The sequence below is a fragment of the Centruroides sculpturatus genome, unplaced genomic scaffold, assembly GCF_000671375.1.
Source record: "Centruroides sculpturatus isolate CEXI.00-Female unplaced genomic scaffold, Cexi_2.0 scaffold283, whole genome shotgun sequence".
In the NCBI taxonomy this organism is placed as follows: domain Eukaryota; kingdom Metazoa; phylum Arthropoda; class Arachnida; order Scorpiones; family Buthidae; genus Centruroides; species Centruroides sculpturatus.
Genome location: NW_019384473.1, coordinates 555,632 through 577,138, shown reverse-complemented (window position 1 = coordinate 577,138; position 21,507 = coordinate 555,632). Strand labels below are relative to the sequence as shown.

The window sequence follows — 21,507 nt, the reverse complement described above, 5'->3', positions numbered from 1 at the left end:
CTTATGCTAGTCACAGCCTCCAGCTTCTTTATACTTAAAGTTGGGTCTGCAGCAACTTGCCCCAAAATCTCAATCTCTGTCGCTTCGTTTCTTACTGGAAGTTCACGTCTGGGAGTGCGTTTTTTGTTAGCCACAGAACCCGTAATACTGATATCTTAATTGGGATTCATGGAGCAGGATTGACTTATATGTTATTTCAACCTGATTGGGCAGTTGTTTTTGAAATATATCATTGTGACGATAAAAATTGTTACTTGGACTTGGCTCGTCTGTGAGGATTAAAATACATAACTTGGGAAAAAATGAAATTATTATATCCGGAAGATGAGGGTCATCATCCAACTTTGGGAGATCATGCAAAATTTACAAATTACGCTTTCGACGTGGAGGAATTTCTGCGTCTGGTGAACATTGCAATCGATCACGTTCAAAATCATGAGAGTTACAAATTAATACAGAAACAACCAAATCCTTCTAATAACTATAGGCATAATGAACTTTAAAAATTTTGCTTATAGGCAATGAAATTTTATTCACCATTTAAAATATTCTTATTTTAAAGTACCATATTTTACGGCATACAAGTCTGACTTCCTTTTGGTGAAGAATACGTACGAAAAAATATGTAGGTATTTATCTGTCTCCTATTGAAGGTATTCTGGGGAATTCATTAATCAATGGGAGATTGCAACTTGACATATAAGACATGGTGATTTTTGAGTATTTTTTTCTGGATAAAAGTTCCGTCTCTTATGCCATAAAATGCGGCACTATTTATTTAAATCCATATAAATTTATACAGCTTAAAACATTTTAAAAAATTTATTTAGTAAATTGAGGTCATTGTTAATATTTATACATAAAAAATATTATTATATCTATAATAGTCTGTGATATAAGAAGTGACTTATGTTAAAAATTATTTTTGTCATAAAATATTAATATAATGAGTACCTTACAGTATTGAAATATTAAAAATAAAATTACTTAAATCTCATATTGTAAAGTTATATATATATATATACAAGCATATTTTTCTCATAAATTATTTAGCATTGTTTGCTTTTTATATACAGTATGTGATAGTTCTTCCATTTCATAATGTATTTTCATATTATAAAAATAAAATCAATATTGTTTTTTCCACTATCGTTACTTTTTGCCGAAATAAATGTTTGTTTAGTTAATAAAAAATGAATAAGTTTTTAAAAATTTTGTTGTCTGTTGTATTCAGAATTGCAAAATCTTCATTGCAGAAAATGTCCCCCTTGAGATTAAAATTGACCTGTTCGAGCGATTTGCTTGGACGAACACGATAACTCCGCCGTTTTGTTTTCGTTGGGTCACCCTGTATATTACATACGTTGACATTATATGTTATAAAACTTTAGCACAGTTTTTTTTATTAAAATGCATTTCATGAAATGAATTGATGAGATATTAGTCAGATTTCTTTTCTGTAGAATAAACTTATCATTAAATATGGTGTTTCAAAATTCTAAATTGTTTCAAGAAATATGTTTATGAAAATTATTAAACCATACATGTACTAAAATAAAGTAATATGAAATTATTCAGTTCATAAAGATTTCAAGCTCTCTTGAAATCTTTTTAGAAAATGTTTTTTCTTTAAGAACATCATTTTGAATTGGATTTACACTTAAATAGCTTTTTAATAAACAAAATTATTGCACAGAGATTTTATTAATAATAGCAATTTTTCAAAATATTAACCTGTTAAAAGTTTAAATTTTCTCAAAAGCAGAGAATATATATGCTACTTACTTAAAACAAGAAGATATATGCCACACATAATATCATATAACATTGGCTGCAGCTTGTATATTTTTTCCATTTATGAAAATTAAAAATTTTGTTTAAAAAGCTTTATTCATGAACTAATTTCACTTATAATTAAGCCATTATAATTTCCTCAGTTATAATCCAGTATAAATTGCATTTCTAATGTTACAAATTACTCCATTTTATAATTGCTATTGTTACCATATCTATAGATTGTAAGACCTATTTTATACCATGTTATCTGATGTCAAAATTTAGTCTATTAAAATGTAATTTATTGCTCTATCTTTAGTTAATTTGTCAACAATAAATTTATTTATTATGTTGTAATAATTTTAAAACAAATTTTGCCAAATTTTATTTTATTTACAAATGGCAATGGCATTTGACAGTTATAATGAACATAAAAAGTTATGCCAAGTTGTCTTGAGATCATTTGTGTGTTTTTTATTAGCTAATCTTTAAAATTCAAATTTGTATAACAACAATTGCTTATTACTTTTGCTTCATATTGTATATAGGGTATAGGCAAAAACATTGCAATATTTTAAATAAAAATTAGTAAAAAGATATAATTTTAATAAATATATTTATTAAAATTGCAATATTTTCTTCTGCTAAATAGCTAAATATGAGGAGTGCACAAGAGTATATGTAACGATAGTGGGCTGTGTTAGTGACACAGTTTAAATTGCAAAGTGGTAGTGCATCTAAAAATTAGTACAAAACAATTTTTGTCTGGTTAAACTGCTCTAAGAGGAAGTAGTCACTGTCAAAAAATGAGTGGGAAAACTTGTGTGAAGCTTCTTTGCCCCAAAAAAAAGGGGTGAGAAAGGTATTAATTTGGGAGTGGTGTGTATTACTTTGTTATTTTAAGTGTCTTTTATACATTGTAGTTATAACAGTTGGCCAGCTTGTATATTACTTTACTGTGTTAATTGTGTTTCACATTGTTCTAAACATGGTTCCAATGCTTTTAATTGAATACTTAATGGATAAAGTTGTCAAAATTGTCAATTGTTAAAATTTCTTTGTATGTTTTGGAGTTGTAAATATGTGAATTTTGCAGAAAATCTGTAAAAAAGCTGAGGAGGCATTGCAAGTCCAACATATATACTATTAAAAATATTAAAAATAAATTGATATATTGAATCTAGTCTTGTGTCTGATAAAGTCTAGAAATAAAGAGGTCATTATAGAGCTCACTTATACATTTTAAACTAGACAAGAAACATATAGTACTGGTATATTAAGTTGAGAAGTGGCAAATTGGAGTCAACTACATTTTATAATTACATTTATTAAATATCCTTACAAATTACATCATTTTATTATTGATACATTGAGAAAGCAAATAAACTTGAAGTAAACTTATATAAATTTTATGAGGACAAACTTTTTTCAATAAAAAATCATTCTTGTGGATTATATGATGATAAGCTTTTTTGTCAATGAAAAGTTGCATCTGCAGATTATTGTAAATGCTCCTAGTAGATTATAGTTGGGGAATTATAGTATTGACTTAACGTTTTTGATCAATTTTATCTTAGAACATATATTTAATGTATTTAATAAAAAATATTGATAACATTATTGTGTAGCTGTATTTTTAACGTAATCTATTAAAAATGGTGGTGACAAGATTTGCCAATTTTGCTAATTTTATTTCACATTTTTTCAATATTATCCAAAATTATGTAAAATTTTTAAAGTTTGCTTCTGCTGTTGTTGTTATATTGTTAAATGAGTATACTGACTTTTATAAAATGGTTTTTATTTACTATTTAAATATTGGTTATAAGTTATATTGTAAGGTAAAATAGAATTAATGGTTGAATATTTTAATACAGGAATATAATAATAATATAAATAATAATAGCAGAAGAAAATATTATTGTAGTAATAACAGTAAGTCTTATATTAATATATCTGATTTGTGTAATTTTGTTTGATAAAATTATACACTTCAAAAAAATATATATATAAATATTTTTAATAACTCATTTTTGAACATTATTAAATGTTAATTTTATGTTAAATAGAAATGTAATTGTTTTAATCTGAATAATTTCTTTATTTCAGGTAGTCTTCCTACTCGATGATATTTCATGCATTGCAGATGACCTTTTGAGGAAAGAGTATTAAGAAAATATAAGCTCTTTCTTTATCAGAGCATCAGGCAGTGCGTTATATCTTCCTTTCCTGTTTTAGGTAAATTAATTTCTTTAGAAGGAACAAGAATGGCCGAAACAAACTCCTGTGATATTCAGAATTCATTATCTGACGAAGGTTTAGATCAAGACATAAACCTACCCCTACCCATGCATTCGTCCAATCAGTTGGATGCAGAATGGTTGGACTTTGGACATGGTGGAGGTGGGATAGATACTAGTCAGCCTGCTAGCAGTGATAGTACAGCATCTTTTGTAAAAAGAATATCATCTGACGAGGGAGAAACTGAACCACCATCTAAAAAATTACACTGTGATAAATTCTATGATAGGGATAATACAATGAACTGTGATACAAATGGGCTTGAAAGTGATACTTCAAAGAAAATGGTAGAATTTGATATTTTAGATGAAGTAGAAGGAGGTGGAATGGATGAAAATGATAATAGTAATACAGACACAGATAGTGACATTCCAGAAGAAGAAATAGAAGCAATGTTAGAAGAAGGTCTTAAAAACAGAAGATCTGATGATAACTCTAATATTGATGAAGATTTAGCTCATGAAGAAAGACAGAAAGTTGTATTGAAAGGTATGATTTATTATCATTCTGATTACAAATATTATTATTATAATATTAATAGCAACATTTACAGTTTATCTTTAAAATATAAATATTATTAAATACAGTAATTAACATATTATAGTAGTCCCTTGTTGTATTGCTCATTCAGATTTATTGTGGTTTTTTTGTTTTCCAAATATAAATGCACTTTAGACAATAATTTTTAAAAATCATCATTTATTGAATTTCTACTGGTATGTATCCAATGAGCAATATATTAGATCTGATGTATTGCTCAATGCATGATATAATGAAGGGCTACTGTATTTCATAGCTTTTTTACTGGGACAAAATATCAATTGTATTTATATAATCTAAATTAGTTCTTTTAATTGATTTTACTATGATGTTTAAATTACATATAATTAAATTTCTAATCATGTCAAAACCATTCTTGTAATTTTTGAAAGAAGATGTAATATCATATTTCATTAAATTAATTAAAAACCTACTAATGTGAGGTGGGAATAAGGACTTATCACATCAGTGATAATAAGCACAAACACCCAGGTATCAACTAACCTCTAAAAACCAATGTCGGTGCGTTTTCTCCAAAAAAACAATATCACAAACGTTTTCGAACATAAAGTTCTTCCTCAGGTGAGAAACGGACGAAAAATTGTATAAAATTCAATGGAACACTTTCTGAAAGAGCTCCGGAAAACGATTCGAAAAAACCTCGTGCTTGCCAATGTTTGCTACGCTTGGCAAGCATTTATATACAACGGATGTTAATAGAGAGATTTTTTACTTCTGAGGAAGGCGCATGTGCAACGATGTCGTCATATGCACGAGGTTTTTTTGAATCGTTTTACGGAGCTCTTTCAGAAAGTGTTCCATCGAATTTTATACAATTTTTCGTCCGTTTCTCGCCTGAGGAAGAACTTTATGTTCAAAAACGTTTGTGATATTGTATTTTTTTGGAGAAAACATGCGGACATTGGTTTTTAGAGGTTAGTTGTTATATATAGCAGTGTGCTGTTGATGTTCACCCAGGTATCAATTGAATAAATTCAATAAAACAAGAAGGGGTGTACATTAAAATCAATTAAATTAATAATTAACATGAAATAATCAAAATAACCAAAATGCATTTCGGACTATTGGAATAGTCCCTCTTCAGTTGCTATACATATATAAAAAGGTGAGATACTTAAAATTATACAAGACAAAGGAACCGTTATAAAGGTATGATCATTGAGCAATAAATGGGTGTAGAGGAGACAGGCTTAAGGTGGCTTCATAATGTTATATGGTAGCTTGACATAATGGTTACTATTATAAACAGTATTAAAATTAGTGGAATAATAAGGTAATTGTTTTGCAAAATAAGTTATATCTACATACCATAACAGTAGTAAGATGGAGTTTGAAGATAGCATTGCTACAAGATGCAGAGCAGTTATGAGGGAGGTGTGTTACAGGCAACATCTGGAGAACAAGTGGTGACAAACATCTTAATGGCCAACCTTCATTACATCACTTCTTAACCAGATGTTAGTATTAAGACTATATATTTCATCATTTAATAGATGAGGGTCTGTGCTCCCACCTCACATCAGTAGGTTTTTAATGAATTTAATTAAACCAAGGGCAAAAAGCAATTTCTTTATATTAATCATATTTCATATTGATGGTTTAACTGGTTTTATGTTAGAAGAAATACATTAATCATTTCTTTATTTTAATTTTTTTAAAATTGAAAGCTATTTTAAGATAAGACAGATGGATACTATACTTGATAGTCCATTACATGATGAAGTCTTCTGGTAGGGGTGTGAAATTATTCAACCTCTCTACGACTTCCTCACTGCTCTGGACTGTCTTCTATCTTCTTTATTTCATATTGAATATTCATCAGTTTATTATAGATGAAAACTTGCTGCTTCAAAGTTGATTTCATTTGTTTTATGGGTTAAACTATAAAACAGAAAACTAGATCCTAGTGTTTTGTGAAGAGAAGAAATTTCATAAAACATAGCATTGATTATAAATTTTGAAGTGAATGAAAATGTTAAGGAGATTAATAGACCTATTATAGGGTACGTTCATAAAGTCAAATGAGTTAAACAAGAATGACGTCATCATTATTCTTATTTCGTTAGACTTTTCGAACGATTCGTTACTAACGCATTTAACTCGTTTGACTTTACGAACGTACCCATAATTATAAATAAAAAAAGCAAACAAGAAAAATTTGGCATTTGGAGTCAAAATCAAAAACAAAATAATTTTCAAAATTAAATTTATATTATAATACAGGAAATGTATAATTAGAAGAATAAACTCAAGGATAATTATGATATAGATGCAGATGTAACTAAAAGACTGAAAATGTAATGAGAATCAGAAGAGACTTGTAAAATGTAAAAAGAATCTACATAAATAATTTTTCTGTAGCATTACTGGAAAATATTTCCTATACAGAATAAAAAATTCTTGTAAAACAAAAAAATAGTTAGTTTGAATTCTAACTTAAATTGAAACTGTATATACTAATTTAGTATTTTTATTTTAGTTGTCTTAAATATGATATAAACAAACAAAAACAATTTTTAAGAATGTCATTTTCACATTGCAATGAAATGGTCATAAAGAAAACAGTTATATATGCTTATGCTTTGGAAATGTTTGTATGAATATTAAGAAAACATCAAAAATTATATAGTGCAAAACTATAAAAATTCTGATATACAGAGTGAGTGTAAAGTATTATAGTCTTATAAAATTTTATTAAACAAAAATTATTACAGATACAATAAACAGAATGTCAGAATGTAAGGCAAGATATGAAATTTTTTTCACATACTAATAAACTTTCACATGTGCACTCCTTTGTGATCCTACTGTACTGTACATCTAACCAATATTCAACTAGTTTGCCATGCTTTTTCCAATATTTTTGCACAGATAGAAGTAATAGCATGTGTTATCTTTTTCCTTAGTGTTCCAACATCAGGTACACTTGTTGAGACATTAATAAAAGCCAAACAATTGCCAGATTAGATCAGGCTATATTACTGTTACCATTAATAATTAAATGCTAAATAATTTGGTCTAGAGATAGATATTAGGCAGCATCTCTTATTAAATGTAATAATTATAAATAAATTAACATTTATTAATTAATTTAGAAAATTCTGGGAGAAAAGAATTGACCCAGAGCAAAACTTGAACTCACAACTGCCATTTACAATTCAGAAGTGTTGCCAGTTACATTATCCAGACCTCCATCTGATCCTTCACCACCATTTTGTTAAATTATCCAGTGATTTTTCCTTATTCAGTTGAAGTGTTACAAAAATCTCCGAACATGTCCTGGTACATGCTAGCTTCTATTGTTATTCTGCAAAGGAGTAGGAAAAGGAAAAAAAACTGGAAAACTGAAAAAATTTTAATGTTTTATTTTTTGGCACAAACCAAACACAACTTTAACAGATTTGAAAAATGAAAGTTTTATAATCAGGGAAAATACTTTGTCCACCTTGTGTAATTATCAATTTGAATAGCTTTCTAAATGAAACATAGTATGTATAACAGATCAGATAGTTAGTGGATAACCAGTATGGTTATATCTGAATTAATTACATAATTAATATTTCTGGAAGTAAACATCAGTCAAGATACAGGTAGCATAACTGGCAACACATTTCAAGTTATACTTTAGGCTAATCTTTTCTTCCAGAATATTCCAAATTTAAGTTTAAAATTAAATTTATTTTCTAATTATTAAATTTGGTTATTGGTGGGCAGTTAAGCCCATCTATAACCAAATACCATATTTGTACAACAAATTATAGGCAGTTAAGCCCACCTATAACCAAATTACTTTATTTTTAATTATTAAATTAACCTTGTTAAACTGAGACTCCACTAGTGTAAAAACACTCGCCATAGTTATTTTTAGTCATGTGACCTATTTGCTTTTACACTTGGATTGAGGTGGCAATCTGGCTCCACTAGCAAAGTTTTATTATAATGGTGCTGCCACTGAGTGTTGAAAGTAAACACTTTTTTGTGCATAAATTGATGGAAACAAAGCATTGTAGTTTAGTTGTTTACGACTAATGTTAAAATTAATCAAATAACTTCACAAGCACCAGAAAGGTGAGAGTGAGAGATGAAATAGTGCGAACGTGCATAAAAGTTCATCTTTTGCAATTTTCACAAGATGACATAGAATTCCACTGACTTCTAATTGGTTGATGGTACCGTTTTATGGATATATTCCAATTGAAAGTTGAACACTGTTTGACTTGTTTTATATCCTGCTCTGGCATTATTCTCCAATAAGTTCTTTTTAACTATATACAGTAGAGCATTGATTATCTGAATATTGATCAACTGAAAGCTTTCCAATTGGCAAATTTAAATTTCTGCTAGTGCTGTGGTGCTATATTCTTTGGCTATGTCTTGGGCTCCTCCAATATTATTTTTGTTGGTGTGCGTGTTTTAGCTGGCAGCAATGGCGTGACCACAAGAGGGTATTTAAGGACGTGCCAGGATTTGAACAATTTTCAACATGGGATAGGTTAATATATTATTTCGTACATAATTGGTTATCCGAAAAATCGATTTTCTGAACAACCCGAGTTCCCAATTGATTCGGATAATCGATGCTCTACTGTAGTTCCACACTGTGGGTAATACTGTGGCATCCTTATAGTTCATATATCTGCCCAAAAGGTTACTTCTATAAATTTAAACTTTTTACAAATTCATTGCTAATGTGGTGAGTATACCAGTTTTATAATGCTAGCTTCTCACTCTGCCACTGATCCTTTGCTTTACTCCATTCTAGACAAAACAGTATTGTACAGCTTTGTCTAGAATGGAAAAAGTTGAAATTTATAGGACCTTATTTCTATTTGTTGCTAAATATGTAGTAAAAGAGAGGTTAATAACAATCTTCTCAATCATGCCACATATTTTCTAATTTCAAATAATTTCATAAATTATTAAATTTAAAATATAATTGTTTAATCTGTTTAAATACTGGAGGTCATTGTATGTTTTAAATTACATCATATATTTGTTTAATTTTACAAAATGTGCTTCTTTTTTATTGATGTGAAAAATATTTTATTTGGTGATTTGTTTTGATTTTGAATAGCACTTGAGACTTTAAATTCAAAGTGTTCTTTTTTTAAAAATTTTATTTGTCCTACAACCATTTCTCTGAAGATTAAATTTTTGTTTGTGTCTATTAAAAGCACTTTTTTGTGATCATTAACACCAATAAATTGAGTTTGTTGACATTCATTTAATTTAATAACAGTAAATATCTGTAATATTTTACTTTTGTTTTGCTTGACACATAACTTGTACTGTCAAAAAACTGTAAGACAATTATAATTTTATTAGAGTAAAATACATCATACTGGTAAGAAGATATACATCATATATATTCTTATGTCTTTATATTGATATATGAAAAGTATAGACAAGAATTTTTTTGATAAAAATGGGAAGTCTCTCTTTAAAAAGGTAAAGAACAACTATGTTAATTTATTTAATAATTAGAATAATTTTGCATTATTGATAATTATTAGCTTTTGATAACTAATGATTAGATCATTTTATAATAATACCAATTAAATTTATATATGCCTATAACATAAATGTTAATATTGTGAAACGATGACATTTATGAATTATAGTTTAATACGAGATGGCTCTTTTAGGGTCAAATTTATCAATAATTTATGATGAAATTTATGCTTATCCTATCTGCTTATTCAACAAAATGTTAGATATTGTTAGCCCTGTCTAATAGTTATTTTTGAAATGAAGCAGCTCATGAAGAGCTTTTTAATTTTTAAAGATTTAATTATTTGATTCTGAAGATTTGAGGATAAATAGTACACAATATGTTCTGATTAATGCTGAATATTTTGACATGGAAGCAACAAGACAACTAATTCAATAATTAATTCCTTATCTTCCTCAAACTGTTACTTGTATTCTGTTCTACTGAGAGGATCCAATGAGTGTATTTCTTATTTTTAACTGATTAAATTTTTACAGTTGATTTAGAGTAAAATTTAGTAAGTAAAAAAATGAGTTTTATTTATTTATTTTTAGAAGAGGAAATTTATATATTGTTAAGATAAAATAAGTAAATAATTATTATTTTCAATAAAAATATAAAATACAATATTATAAATATTAGTATTATATATTTACAATAGCCCTTCATTATATGGTGTGTATAAGGAGACAAATGAGTGCTATATCAGATAGCATGATATAACCAATGTATCTATTTATTATTGGCTAGATATAACTGCCTTTCATATTTGGAAGAAAAAAAAATGTAATGTGATATATCTGAATGAACAGTATTATGAAGGGCTATTGTATTATTATATCTGATTCACTTTTTTATAAATTGAATAATATCATTTGATAAAAATTGCCAAGACAAATAAATAAATTTAGTTACAAAATTTAAGAAAAATTCTTAAAAATAGAGGATACATAAAATGTATAGACAATTATCAAACGTATATATATATTATTTTTTGATTGTACCGTTGCCAGAGGGATGTTTTTAATGTTTTACATATTGAGGCGGATGAGTAGTCTCAGAGGAAAGGGCAACTCTGCTGTGGAACTGTTAATTTCTTCGTGTACATGCAAAGAGATAAAAGTTAGAAGACACTTTTGTGTATTGCCTATTTTTAAGAATTTTTCTTAAATTTTGTAATTGAATAATATCATTTTCATTTATTATTTAAAAAAGCAGATAACTTATTCTTTTGTATTACTTATTTGTATTTTCTTTAGAAATTATGAACTAAAAGTGATTACTTCATTGTAAGTTAACTACTGTACTTTCACTAGATTAAAGATATGCTATTTATTTTTTAATTTTATTCACTTCTGTCACTACTAAAGTACTGTATTCTTGATTCCTTTTTAACACTAAAGTTTGATGTTGCATTTTTCGAGTATAGATTGTTAATTTTTATTTGAAGCAATTAACCTGTCATTTACTCCAGTACTGAAACCTTTCCTCCTAACAAGTGAATTCAAGTTTCTTTATAATCCTCCTTTAGACTTTCCAAATTGAACAGTGCTGGAGAAAATGAAAGACTAGTTCTTTGAAATGAGTTATTCTTGAGTTTGTTTTAATAACTTGAACATGGTAATTTACATTTTCACAAAATATCATAAAATTCATATTAGCCATTTTTTAAATGTTAACTATCAATGCTTTTGTTTTTTATTAAGGTATTTTTTTCTCATTCATCATTATTATTTCTTATTCATTTTATAAATTAGAAAATCAAGTTAAGCAAAATTACTTATTTACATGGACAAAAAGGCATTATTCTAAACATAACAGTAAGAAGCCATTATTGCACTTCTTTACGTATTTGGCAAAATGGATAAAATGATCCTGTTTTGAAAAAAATATTTTAGGGATACCTATCAGTTAACTGGTATATGAATATACAACTGTTGTTATAAAAATGAAGTTTTATCTTAGAAGGATTTTATGATTGCAATGTTCCAGGCAGTAAAATTAGGAAAAGCCTTAGCCTTTCTCAAAATACTATGTCAATAGCTTATTACAAGTGAAACTTATGTCTATAATTTTGGCTGTTGTGATTTCAACAAAGATGTAAGCTGTAAGTTAGTTTTGCCAAAGACTGAAGGATTGCATGGTTCTCAATAAATTTTTATCATGTTTAACTTGGAGGGTTGCAATTTGAAAAAATTGTAGATCTATAAATTTTCACTGTCATCCACCTGTCTGTCCTTCCGTAATCTTCAGAACAGAGTTAGATAGATGAAATTCACAACCAGAAATGGAAAGTTTAGGGGCAGAAGGCCCAATTAACTATATATGAACTTTCAATGCAAGCCTGAAGTCACATTATTTCAATTCAAAACTTTTCCTCTAAAAGGAGTTAGATAGATGACCGGCATGACTATTGATAACAGGAAAATTACAGGGGTAAGACACTACTAATTTGAGGTGGTGAGCATATATTTTAAATTAAATAAATTTAAACAAAATTATTAAAAATTACAACCCAGCATTGTGATGTTACAATAAATAATTGCTTGTGCTAAAAAATCATAAAAAAATAATAATGTACTCAGATTCATGTACCAGACAAAACAAAAATATTAAAACTGTTTTAAGTTTATTTAAATTGATGAAAAATACAGAAATAAAAGCTTAATCAATTGAAATGAAATTTTTGTTAAGTGAACATAGTTATTTACCCAATGATTCAGATTTTATTGTTATAAAGTCACATGAAAAAAAGTTCAAAATATTTATTTCCCCTAATGCAATCATTGGAGAAATATATTTTGAATTTTCATAAGGTTGATGAAATGACTTATAAATTATTTTAATCACATGAAATAGTGCAAAACTATTAGAAGATTCTATCATCAACAGAAAGACAATTACAAGATTTCAGTAAACTGGTTTAAAGTACAATGGACTAAGTTAGAGAGGTCAAAACCATGTTGTATAATTTGAATTCAATTTTAATGTAGATAGTTCTATTCCATTAATATTTAAGAAATTCATCAAGTATATCACTAATTCTGAAAAATATGGATAAGCTTTTATTATATATTAGTTGTAGAACTGTGACAAAAGAAGAGAGGAGAGACATGATAGACTTGTTGAAATGTGTTGCTTTTATTGTGATTATTATAAAAATTTAAGCACAAATTGAAACAATGGTATTTTGGTTACATTGGACATAGAAGACATTATTCTTCAATGTCAAAAAAGGGGGTAGATACAATGAAACATTTCCAAGGGTAGTAAGCTGCATAGTAAGCAACACTGCTAATGAGAACTAGTCAAGTGTGTGATAATGATTAAGAGAGAAACAGCCACACTCAGGATTACTTTCCCTGTTTGTTCAGCACTGTCATAATGGTCAATTTTCAGAGTAAAAACTGTTATTCAGATTAGTCTGTTGAACAAAATTTTTACCTTTCAGTCATTTCAAACTATGAGATCTTTGACATTCTGAAAAATTTCAGTGATATATTTGCTGAAGGCTCTCAGAGTTGAAATCTTGGCAAATGTCAAGTAGAGCTCAGCAAACTGTCCAGCATTGGGGAGCTGATAGATATTCTTGATTATGCCTAATACTTTCTTGTTAGTATCAAACTTGAAGTATGAAGAATAGATGATGATGTGTACTTACTCAACTCCAGACCATCTTTATCAAACTTCAAAGAAGGATATTGGCTTTTATAATTGAGCACTATAAAAAGATTACATCTTGATGCGTTAAATTGCAGTCTTGTTCAACTACACTATATGGATCATCAGTAATATAAAAGTTTCTTATTAGGTGAGACAGCTTAGAGGTTATCTTATAGAAGCATTAATTTTGCTTTTAGTTTATTTTTTAGGGTATCCATTTTCATTTAATGAAGATTCACACTAGAGAAGTTTTTTAGATGTTAATTTGTGTGAAAAAATTGTAGACCTATAAATTCCCACTGTCATTTCTGTCTGTATGATCTTCTGTAATCTTGAGAATGATATTAGATAGATGAAAGTTGAGACCAGATATTGAAAGCTTAGGGGCAGGGACTCCCCGATCAACTACAGTCTGTTTCAAAATTATAAACACACACAACTTTTTTCAATAACAAAAACATTAACAATAGTAATGTATTTATTATATTAGTATGTTGTTTACAACATCAATTTAAACATTTTCTGAAATTTTTAAAGCTATCTGACAATTACAAAAAAAATTATCACAGATTTTCAATTTTTGATTGTTTCTAAAGTATAAACACTAATTTCACATTTAATGAACTCCAGCTTCTTCTAGGCATTGCCAAATGGTACTCTTTTGGTACTACAGGCTGTGTAGAGGAAAGTATGTGCCTTTTGATGGAGAACAGCAATGCCATTGTTGTTATGATGGCTGCTCTCTTGATTGCACATTTGAGCACTTTTCATTCTGATATATCCCAATTTTTTGGGCTGGCTATGTGCACCGTCCTGGACCTACTGTTGTCCGCATTATCTTACTTCTACATAACTTTGATCAAGATGGTGCCTGATAGGTCTGCATGACCAATTGTCTTTTCTTAAGCCTAAGATATGATTTGTCTCAAATTCACTTTGTACATATTGCCAACAGATTTGCTGTTGGGGCATCTTTACAGACTATTTAATGTAATCTAACAGCAAACATAGTCAAATTGTCATTTGATGCCAAAGATGCTTCTTATATGAATCCCAGAATATGTTCTTCTGTTGTTCTCTGGAAATGACTGATATATTCATTGGAAAAGAAATTTTAATTGTTGCCTCTCTACACAAATAGCATTTGCACACCAAATTTTGTGGCCCTTGATCTTTTTTTTTCTTTTAGGGTATTATATTTTTTTTGCAGCAGAGTGTATTATTATTTTTCTGTAAGAATTATTGGAAATAAAGGTCTTTGTTTTATAGTATTAGTGTGCAAACTGTTGGTTGTGACTTCTCTGGGGGTTATGACCCACAGTTTGCACACTACTACTATAAAACCTAAATTTCTTTGAATTTTTTGGAGTTGCCAAATTCAAAGAAATTTATTTGACAATAAAATATATAAAGCTTTTCTTCAATAAGTATCAGGTACCACTAAAATAGTGAAATAAAATTATATTATAAAAATAGAATAGCATTCCTCATATTGAATTCTTACAGTGTAAAGTTTTTAGAAGTATTTTTCATTAAATACATATTTATACCGATATGCATAAATAAAAACCATTGTTTCATAAAATTATGTGTTTTATTCAGACTTCTAATAAAGCAGAAACATAAGCACAAATCCCAGAAAGAATTTTACTTTAAGTACTGTATGTTGACAATTAAAAAATGTTTACTGTCTATCCAGGGGTCGTGACAAAATTTTAGGGCTTCTGGAGGCTAAAAAAATTCCAAGTCCGTAGACTGGTATAAAAAACAAAAGGACCAGCAGGTTAACTTTAAGAGAAAAAAAATAGTTTTTTATTTTACACTATACTTCATCTCAAATACATTTCGCCTTTCTGGTCTCTTCAGTAGGGTTTCTTACAACCAGAATGTAATACAGGTTATCCATTAGAAGACACATCATTAACACAAATACCATTGTGTTTATAGCTATTATGTATTATCAACTCTTTCCAGCATTCCGTGGTTATCATGCCGTTACATTACCTGTGGAATGCTGGGAAGAGTTGCTAATACACAATAGCTATAAACACAATGGTACTTGTGTTAATGATGTGTCTTCTAATGGATAACCTGTATTACATTCTGGTTATAAGAAACCCTACTGAAGAGACCAGAAAGGCGAAATGTATTTGGGGTGAAGTATAGTGTAAAATAAAAAACCATTTTTTTCTCTTAAAAATTTTTTCTACCAGAAACGATGACAACAGGTATTTGACCAAAATGGTCAACATATAATTCAATAAAATACTTATTTATCATAAGAATATTGCGTTTTTTTTCCACGAAAAAAAACGAACTTACTTTCTGAACAACCCAATATATAGCAGTGAAAAAATTATATTTCAAACAAACATTTCTAGTCTGCTTAACTGATTGTATTTAGGTTACAAAACACAAAGAATTCCAAATTGGTTCAGAAATATATTTAAGTAGATTGAAAATATTTGTTTGAAATATAATTTTTCATTGGTAAAATGTAGTTTTTTATTTATTTTTTCCTGTTATCAGTGGATGTTTTCTGTCCCAATTAACTTTAGCTAATATAATATTACAAGTAGGAATATTCATGCTTTTCTTAATTTTAAGAGCTGAGTTGTATGAAAGTTGTAATCTTGAGCATATACAGGGTGTATCAGAATGATGTTTTAAAAATTTGGGGGATTGTAGAGGATGAAATTTTGAATGTTTTGATATAAGGAACCCATAGCCAGAAATGTGATATAAAGTTTCTACAGCAGTAGGAAGTGCTTGACTGCCCTTCACTTTAGTAGTTACCCTTCCATCCATTGATGTCATGTTATTGTTCTTGACTTCTTCCTCTGAGGTTATGTAAAGTCCCTTGTGTAAGCAACACCTGTAGGAACAGTTCATGAGCTTACAGTGGATATACACCTGTAGGAACAGTTCTTGTATATCCAAATACAGTAAGATCTCTGTAAGATCTTACTGTATATTCAAACACAGTAAGATCTTTGTAAGATGCCACACTTCCCTCTGATGGTATGAAGTGCTGTAAAAATGCACATTTTTACAGCATTTAATACCATCAGAGGGGAGCGTGGCATCTTACAGAGAGTCGGACAAAACGTGGTTCGTCATTGCACATTATGTAACGAAGTTGGTGGTCGTCACATTGAGCATTTACTCTAAAGTAGTGCAGCCACTGATTCGATGTACAGTTTGATTATACTCTACTGTTTTCTCAATAAAACTTGTCATAAATACTGTTATGTTGTTTCATTCAGCAAACCGACTGCAAAGTGCAAAGTGCTGTAGAAACTTTATATTACATTTCCGGCTATGGGTTCCTTATATCAAAACATTCAAAATTTCATCCTCTACAATCCCCCAAATTTTTAAAACATCATTCTGATACACCCTGTATACAGGTGAGATTATAATAGTACTCTAATATACACTCACAACTGCCATAAATGATTGGACTAAATTTGGATATAATGATTATAAAGGTTATGTATATTTGTAATAATACTCTAATAATAAACAACTCAAAGCTCGATGCATACCAGGTTGTTCAATAAGTTTTGTCATTCAATAAGAAAAACACGATTTTATGGTTTGAAATACATTTTATTATTCAATATAATCTCCCTGAACTTCAATACACTTGTTCCAGTGATCTTCTAATTTATGGATTCCATCCCTAAAGTGAGAATCCGGAAGACTGTCGAAATACGCATCCACGGCTGCTATTACCTCTTCGTTCGATGAAAATCGTTTCCCACGCATGAATTTTTTTAGATGTGAGAACAGCCAGAAGTCAGAGGGAGCTAAATCTGGCGAATAGGGAGGATGTTGCAACAATTCGTATTTTAATTTACTGATTTTCGCAATGGTTTTTTGAGCTGTGTGAGAGGGGGCGTTGTCTTGATGAAAAATGATTTTTTTCTTTTTTAAACCAGGTCTTTTCTCACGAATTTTTACATCTAGCTGGTCCAAAAGGTTACAATAATAATCTGAGTTTATTGTTTTACCAGTTTGGAGGTAATCCACAAACAAAATTCCTTTTGCATCCCAAAAAACTGATGCTAACACCTTCTTGGCCGATTTCTGGACCCTAACACGCTTCGGAGCCGAAGTACCGGGTTCACACCACTCTTTAGCCTCTTGTTTTGATTCAGGATCATGGTGGTAGACCCATGTCTCATCCATAGTGATGAAACGACGCACAAAATCCTTTTTATCCTTTCTAAAACGCTCCAAATGTTGCTGAGAAAGTTGCATTCGAATGTGTTTTTGTTCCATAGTTAACGAATGCGGCACCCATTGTGCACACAGCTTTCTGTAACCCAAAACTTCGGCCAAAATATTGCTCACACTGCCTAACGAAATCCCTAGGGCTTCTACTAAATCTCTCTCGGTTAATCGACGATCTTCCAAAACCATATGCTGTATTTTTGCTACGATTTCTGGTGTTGATGCACTTTTTGGACGCCCTTCACGTGGATCGTCTTCAAGACTCGTACGACCACGTTTAAATTCAGCAACCCATCTTTCTACTGTTCTGATTGAAGGTGAAGAGTCCTTATACACTTTTAACAATCGTTCATGAATTTGTTTTGGTGCTACACCTTCCAAAAATAAGAATTTTATCACTGCACGATATTCGATTTTTTCCATCGTAAAAAAATACAATGACACGTTGACTTTGAACAGCTGCAAATATACAATGAGTTGACGGATCTACTTGAAACTTGACACGTGTTTATGAAATAGTAGTACTATTTATAGAATAATAAAGTGACGCTCCTAGTAGCGCCACCTCTTATCGAACGACAAAACTTATTGAACAACCTGGTATACAGAAATAACCAAAAATTGCCTTAAATATTGGCCTACTATCTGTTATAGCCCGATATTTAAGGCAATCATTAGTTATTTCTGTAATAGTACTCTGTAAATAAAATTCAAAAAATAAAAAAAAACTAAAATTCAGACTAGTTCTACTTAACATATAAAAGTAAAATTGGTCTAAGGGCAAAAGTTTTTTTGTTTCCAGACTGTCTATGTTGTTCATTTTGTTTTTTTTGTCCATTATACAATTATGTAGAATATATCTTATGAATATTATACAGTAGTTATGTTAAGTTTTGGGAATTATACAGAACTGTGTGTGAGGTATATGATTGTCAGGTAAAATAAACTTTCTTTGCCTGTTGGATGTTTTCATAGTTTATTCCTTTTTATATAAATAAAAAGTATTACCAATAACTTGCAATATAGTGGTATACTGCCAGATTGGTGAACCACACATGATTTTTGTCCAAGCAAGACATCTATGGAGTCCTGTCCACTGTCATTGGCCACCCAATGGTCAGTTTTGCAGCAGTTATAGCTTTAAAGAATCTTTGACACTCTTGAGAATCTAATCCAGTAAGTATTTCTTTTTTTTTTTATCTTTCACCTATATCATCTACTTCACTTCAATCAATGGACAGTAAAAGCCAAACAAATGAAATGCAGAACTTTCTGGAAGGAAAACACAGCATTATGATTCATGCAGATAAAATTGCACAAACTTCATGTGTAACAGCAGACAAAATTAAATTTAACCAAGTTAGGGCGGAAATGGAGAGTTAAATTCTCATTCAATTCAGATATTACTGAATTATTCTCTAGCTGCTCACTAAGGACAAATTAAATGCTCTCAGGCATTGGCTGATATACCAAGTTGCCAACTTATTAGCTGTAGCAATTAAGCCTGTTACTTGAAGGAATCAAAAGGCAATCAACATCTGACACAGTTACTAGGAAAATGAGAGAGTAGCAATAAGCCAAATGATAGATGATCAACTTAAGTTATTATGGGTTCATTGTACGTACATATTAATGGCTATGGCTCCACATTAAATACAGTGAACAAGAAAGACCTGATAAAATTGGCTAAGCTGGCGAACAAGATATATGAGGTTACCACATTGGCAAGATGGATAAAGGAAAGCTTTGAGAATCATACAGATGCCATAAGCCACCTACAATTACAAATTGCCGAACTTGGGTCTCAAGTGCAACAACTAATGGACACCTCATGTGACTGTTATCATAGATGCTAGAGTTGCCAATAAGAAACTTCAACTTGCAAGAGTGGGAACTTGCCTGGAAGAAAAGAGATATGTTAGTACCAGCAGAAGTTTGTGGTAAAGACAGTCAAGTATAACCCTCCCTGCAAATTTTGGCAGGAAAACTAACCAAGAATACACATACTGTTCTTATGGAATAGAGGCAACCAAGAAGACAGACAGAGAGTATTCATATGGAATAGAATTATATGTATTGTCTTGTGGATATAGGTGAGGACATTTTGTCTGTTTTCTCAGATTTTTGATAAACTGCAGCTGTTTGCAGCAAATGGGTTAGTTAGCCATACTTATGGCCAACCGGAATCTAATGTCATTGGGATTAGACCTACATTGATTTTTTTAGTGGCATTTAGTCAGTGGCAATATCCTAACCAGTTATTGACACGAACATTTTAAAGAAGTTTGGTTTGGTTGTAGTCAGTTTCAATAGAAAACTCATAGACATCCAAACCAAAATGGTTTCAGCTTCAGTAGCACTTGAGCTAAAAGTTGAAACTTTCAGCTATTAGCAAATGATGGAATGGAGAGTTTTGAAAAACTCTCCATTCCATCATTTACTAGTAGAGTTCCCAGAGCTAGTTATCATGCTCACTTCAGTAGGACTCCCAAACACATTTTCCCATTAAATACACATTTGGACTCCCTAGTGTATAGAAACCTTGCAGACTTCTACTGGACAAAGAGAGGGCAGAGAAAAAGGAGCTTGAGTACATACATGTACTCAAGCTATGAAAGGATATGTAGACCATCCTGAAGCCAATGGGCTAGTCCTTTACATCTGGTCTGCAGAAATAACTGAAGGCTATATGGAGATATATGGAACATCTGGTCTGCAGAACTGAAGGCTATATGGAGATACCATTACAATAGGTGACTGAACCCAAACTCATTCACCTGTTGTAATGATACCTGATTATTATTCAATACCACACAAACAAGATTTCTGCAGACATTCTGAAGACAGCAGTTACAACACTGTTCAGATAATTCAAATTCATACACGAGGAATTTAGCATATGCAACACCATACAGACGTTTCAATGATTCATATATGAAGCCCTCTGCAGATAAAACTTCAGTATACCGTATTTTGACATGTTAATGATCTTGATTCTGTGACTGAAAACCTAGAGCATCTGAGATTTGTGCTCAAATGCTTTAAGGAGTATGGAGTATGAATCAAAGCATCCAAGTGTGTTTTGTTTTGGTCAATCTGAAATAATGATATTACACTTAATCTGATAAAAGATTTTAAGATTATTGCATAACACAATTTAGTTTTAGTCTCTTTGCAAAGTCATGGAATACAACAAATTCCCAGGCTGAAAATCATGTAAATTGTGAAGAGTTTTAACCATGTTTAATTTCTACTCTTGTTTCTTATATCATACAGTAGAGAGACAAGTTCCTCTGTGCGAATAATTGAAAGGAACCAAAGACAAGTGACACAACAATATATTGATTCTACAGCCATCATGGCACTGATAGTTGTCATGGTATAGGTCAGACATGGGCAAATGCAGCTCTTGCTGAAAGTGTTAATTTCTGCTTTTTATTATTATTTTTACAATTTTATTTCCACAATTTTGTGAA

General features: G+C 30.0%; 1 protein-coding gene across 1 annotated transcript in view; it reads left to right on the top strand.

Moving 5' to 3' along the window:
* Window positions 1-21,507, top strand: part of LOC111621249 (microprocessor complex subunit DGCR8-like) — an 87,406-nt gene that overhangs the window by 15,342 nt on the left and 50,557 nt on the right. The window contains exon 2 of the mRNA XM_023363330.1: window positions 3,886-4,566. Within this exon, the coding sequence (XP_023219098.1) occupies window positions 4,044-4,566 (523 nt within the window). The 5' untranslated portion in view covers window positions 3,886-4,043. The remainder of the gene's footprint in view (window positions 1-3,885; window positions 4,567-21,507) is intronic.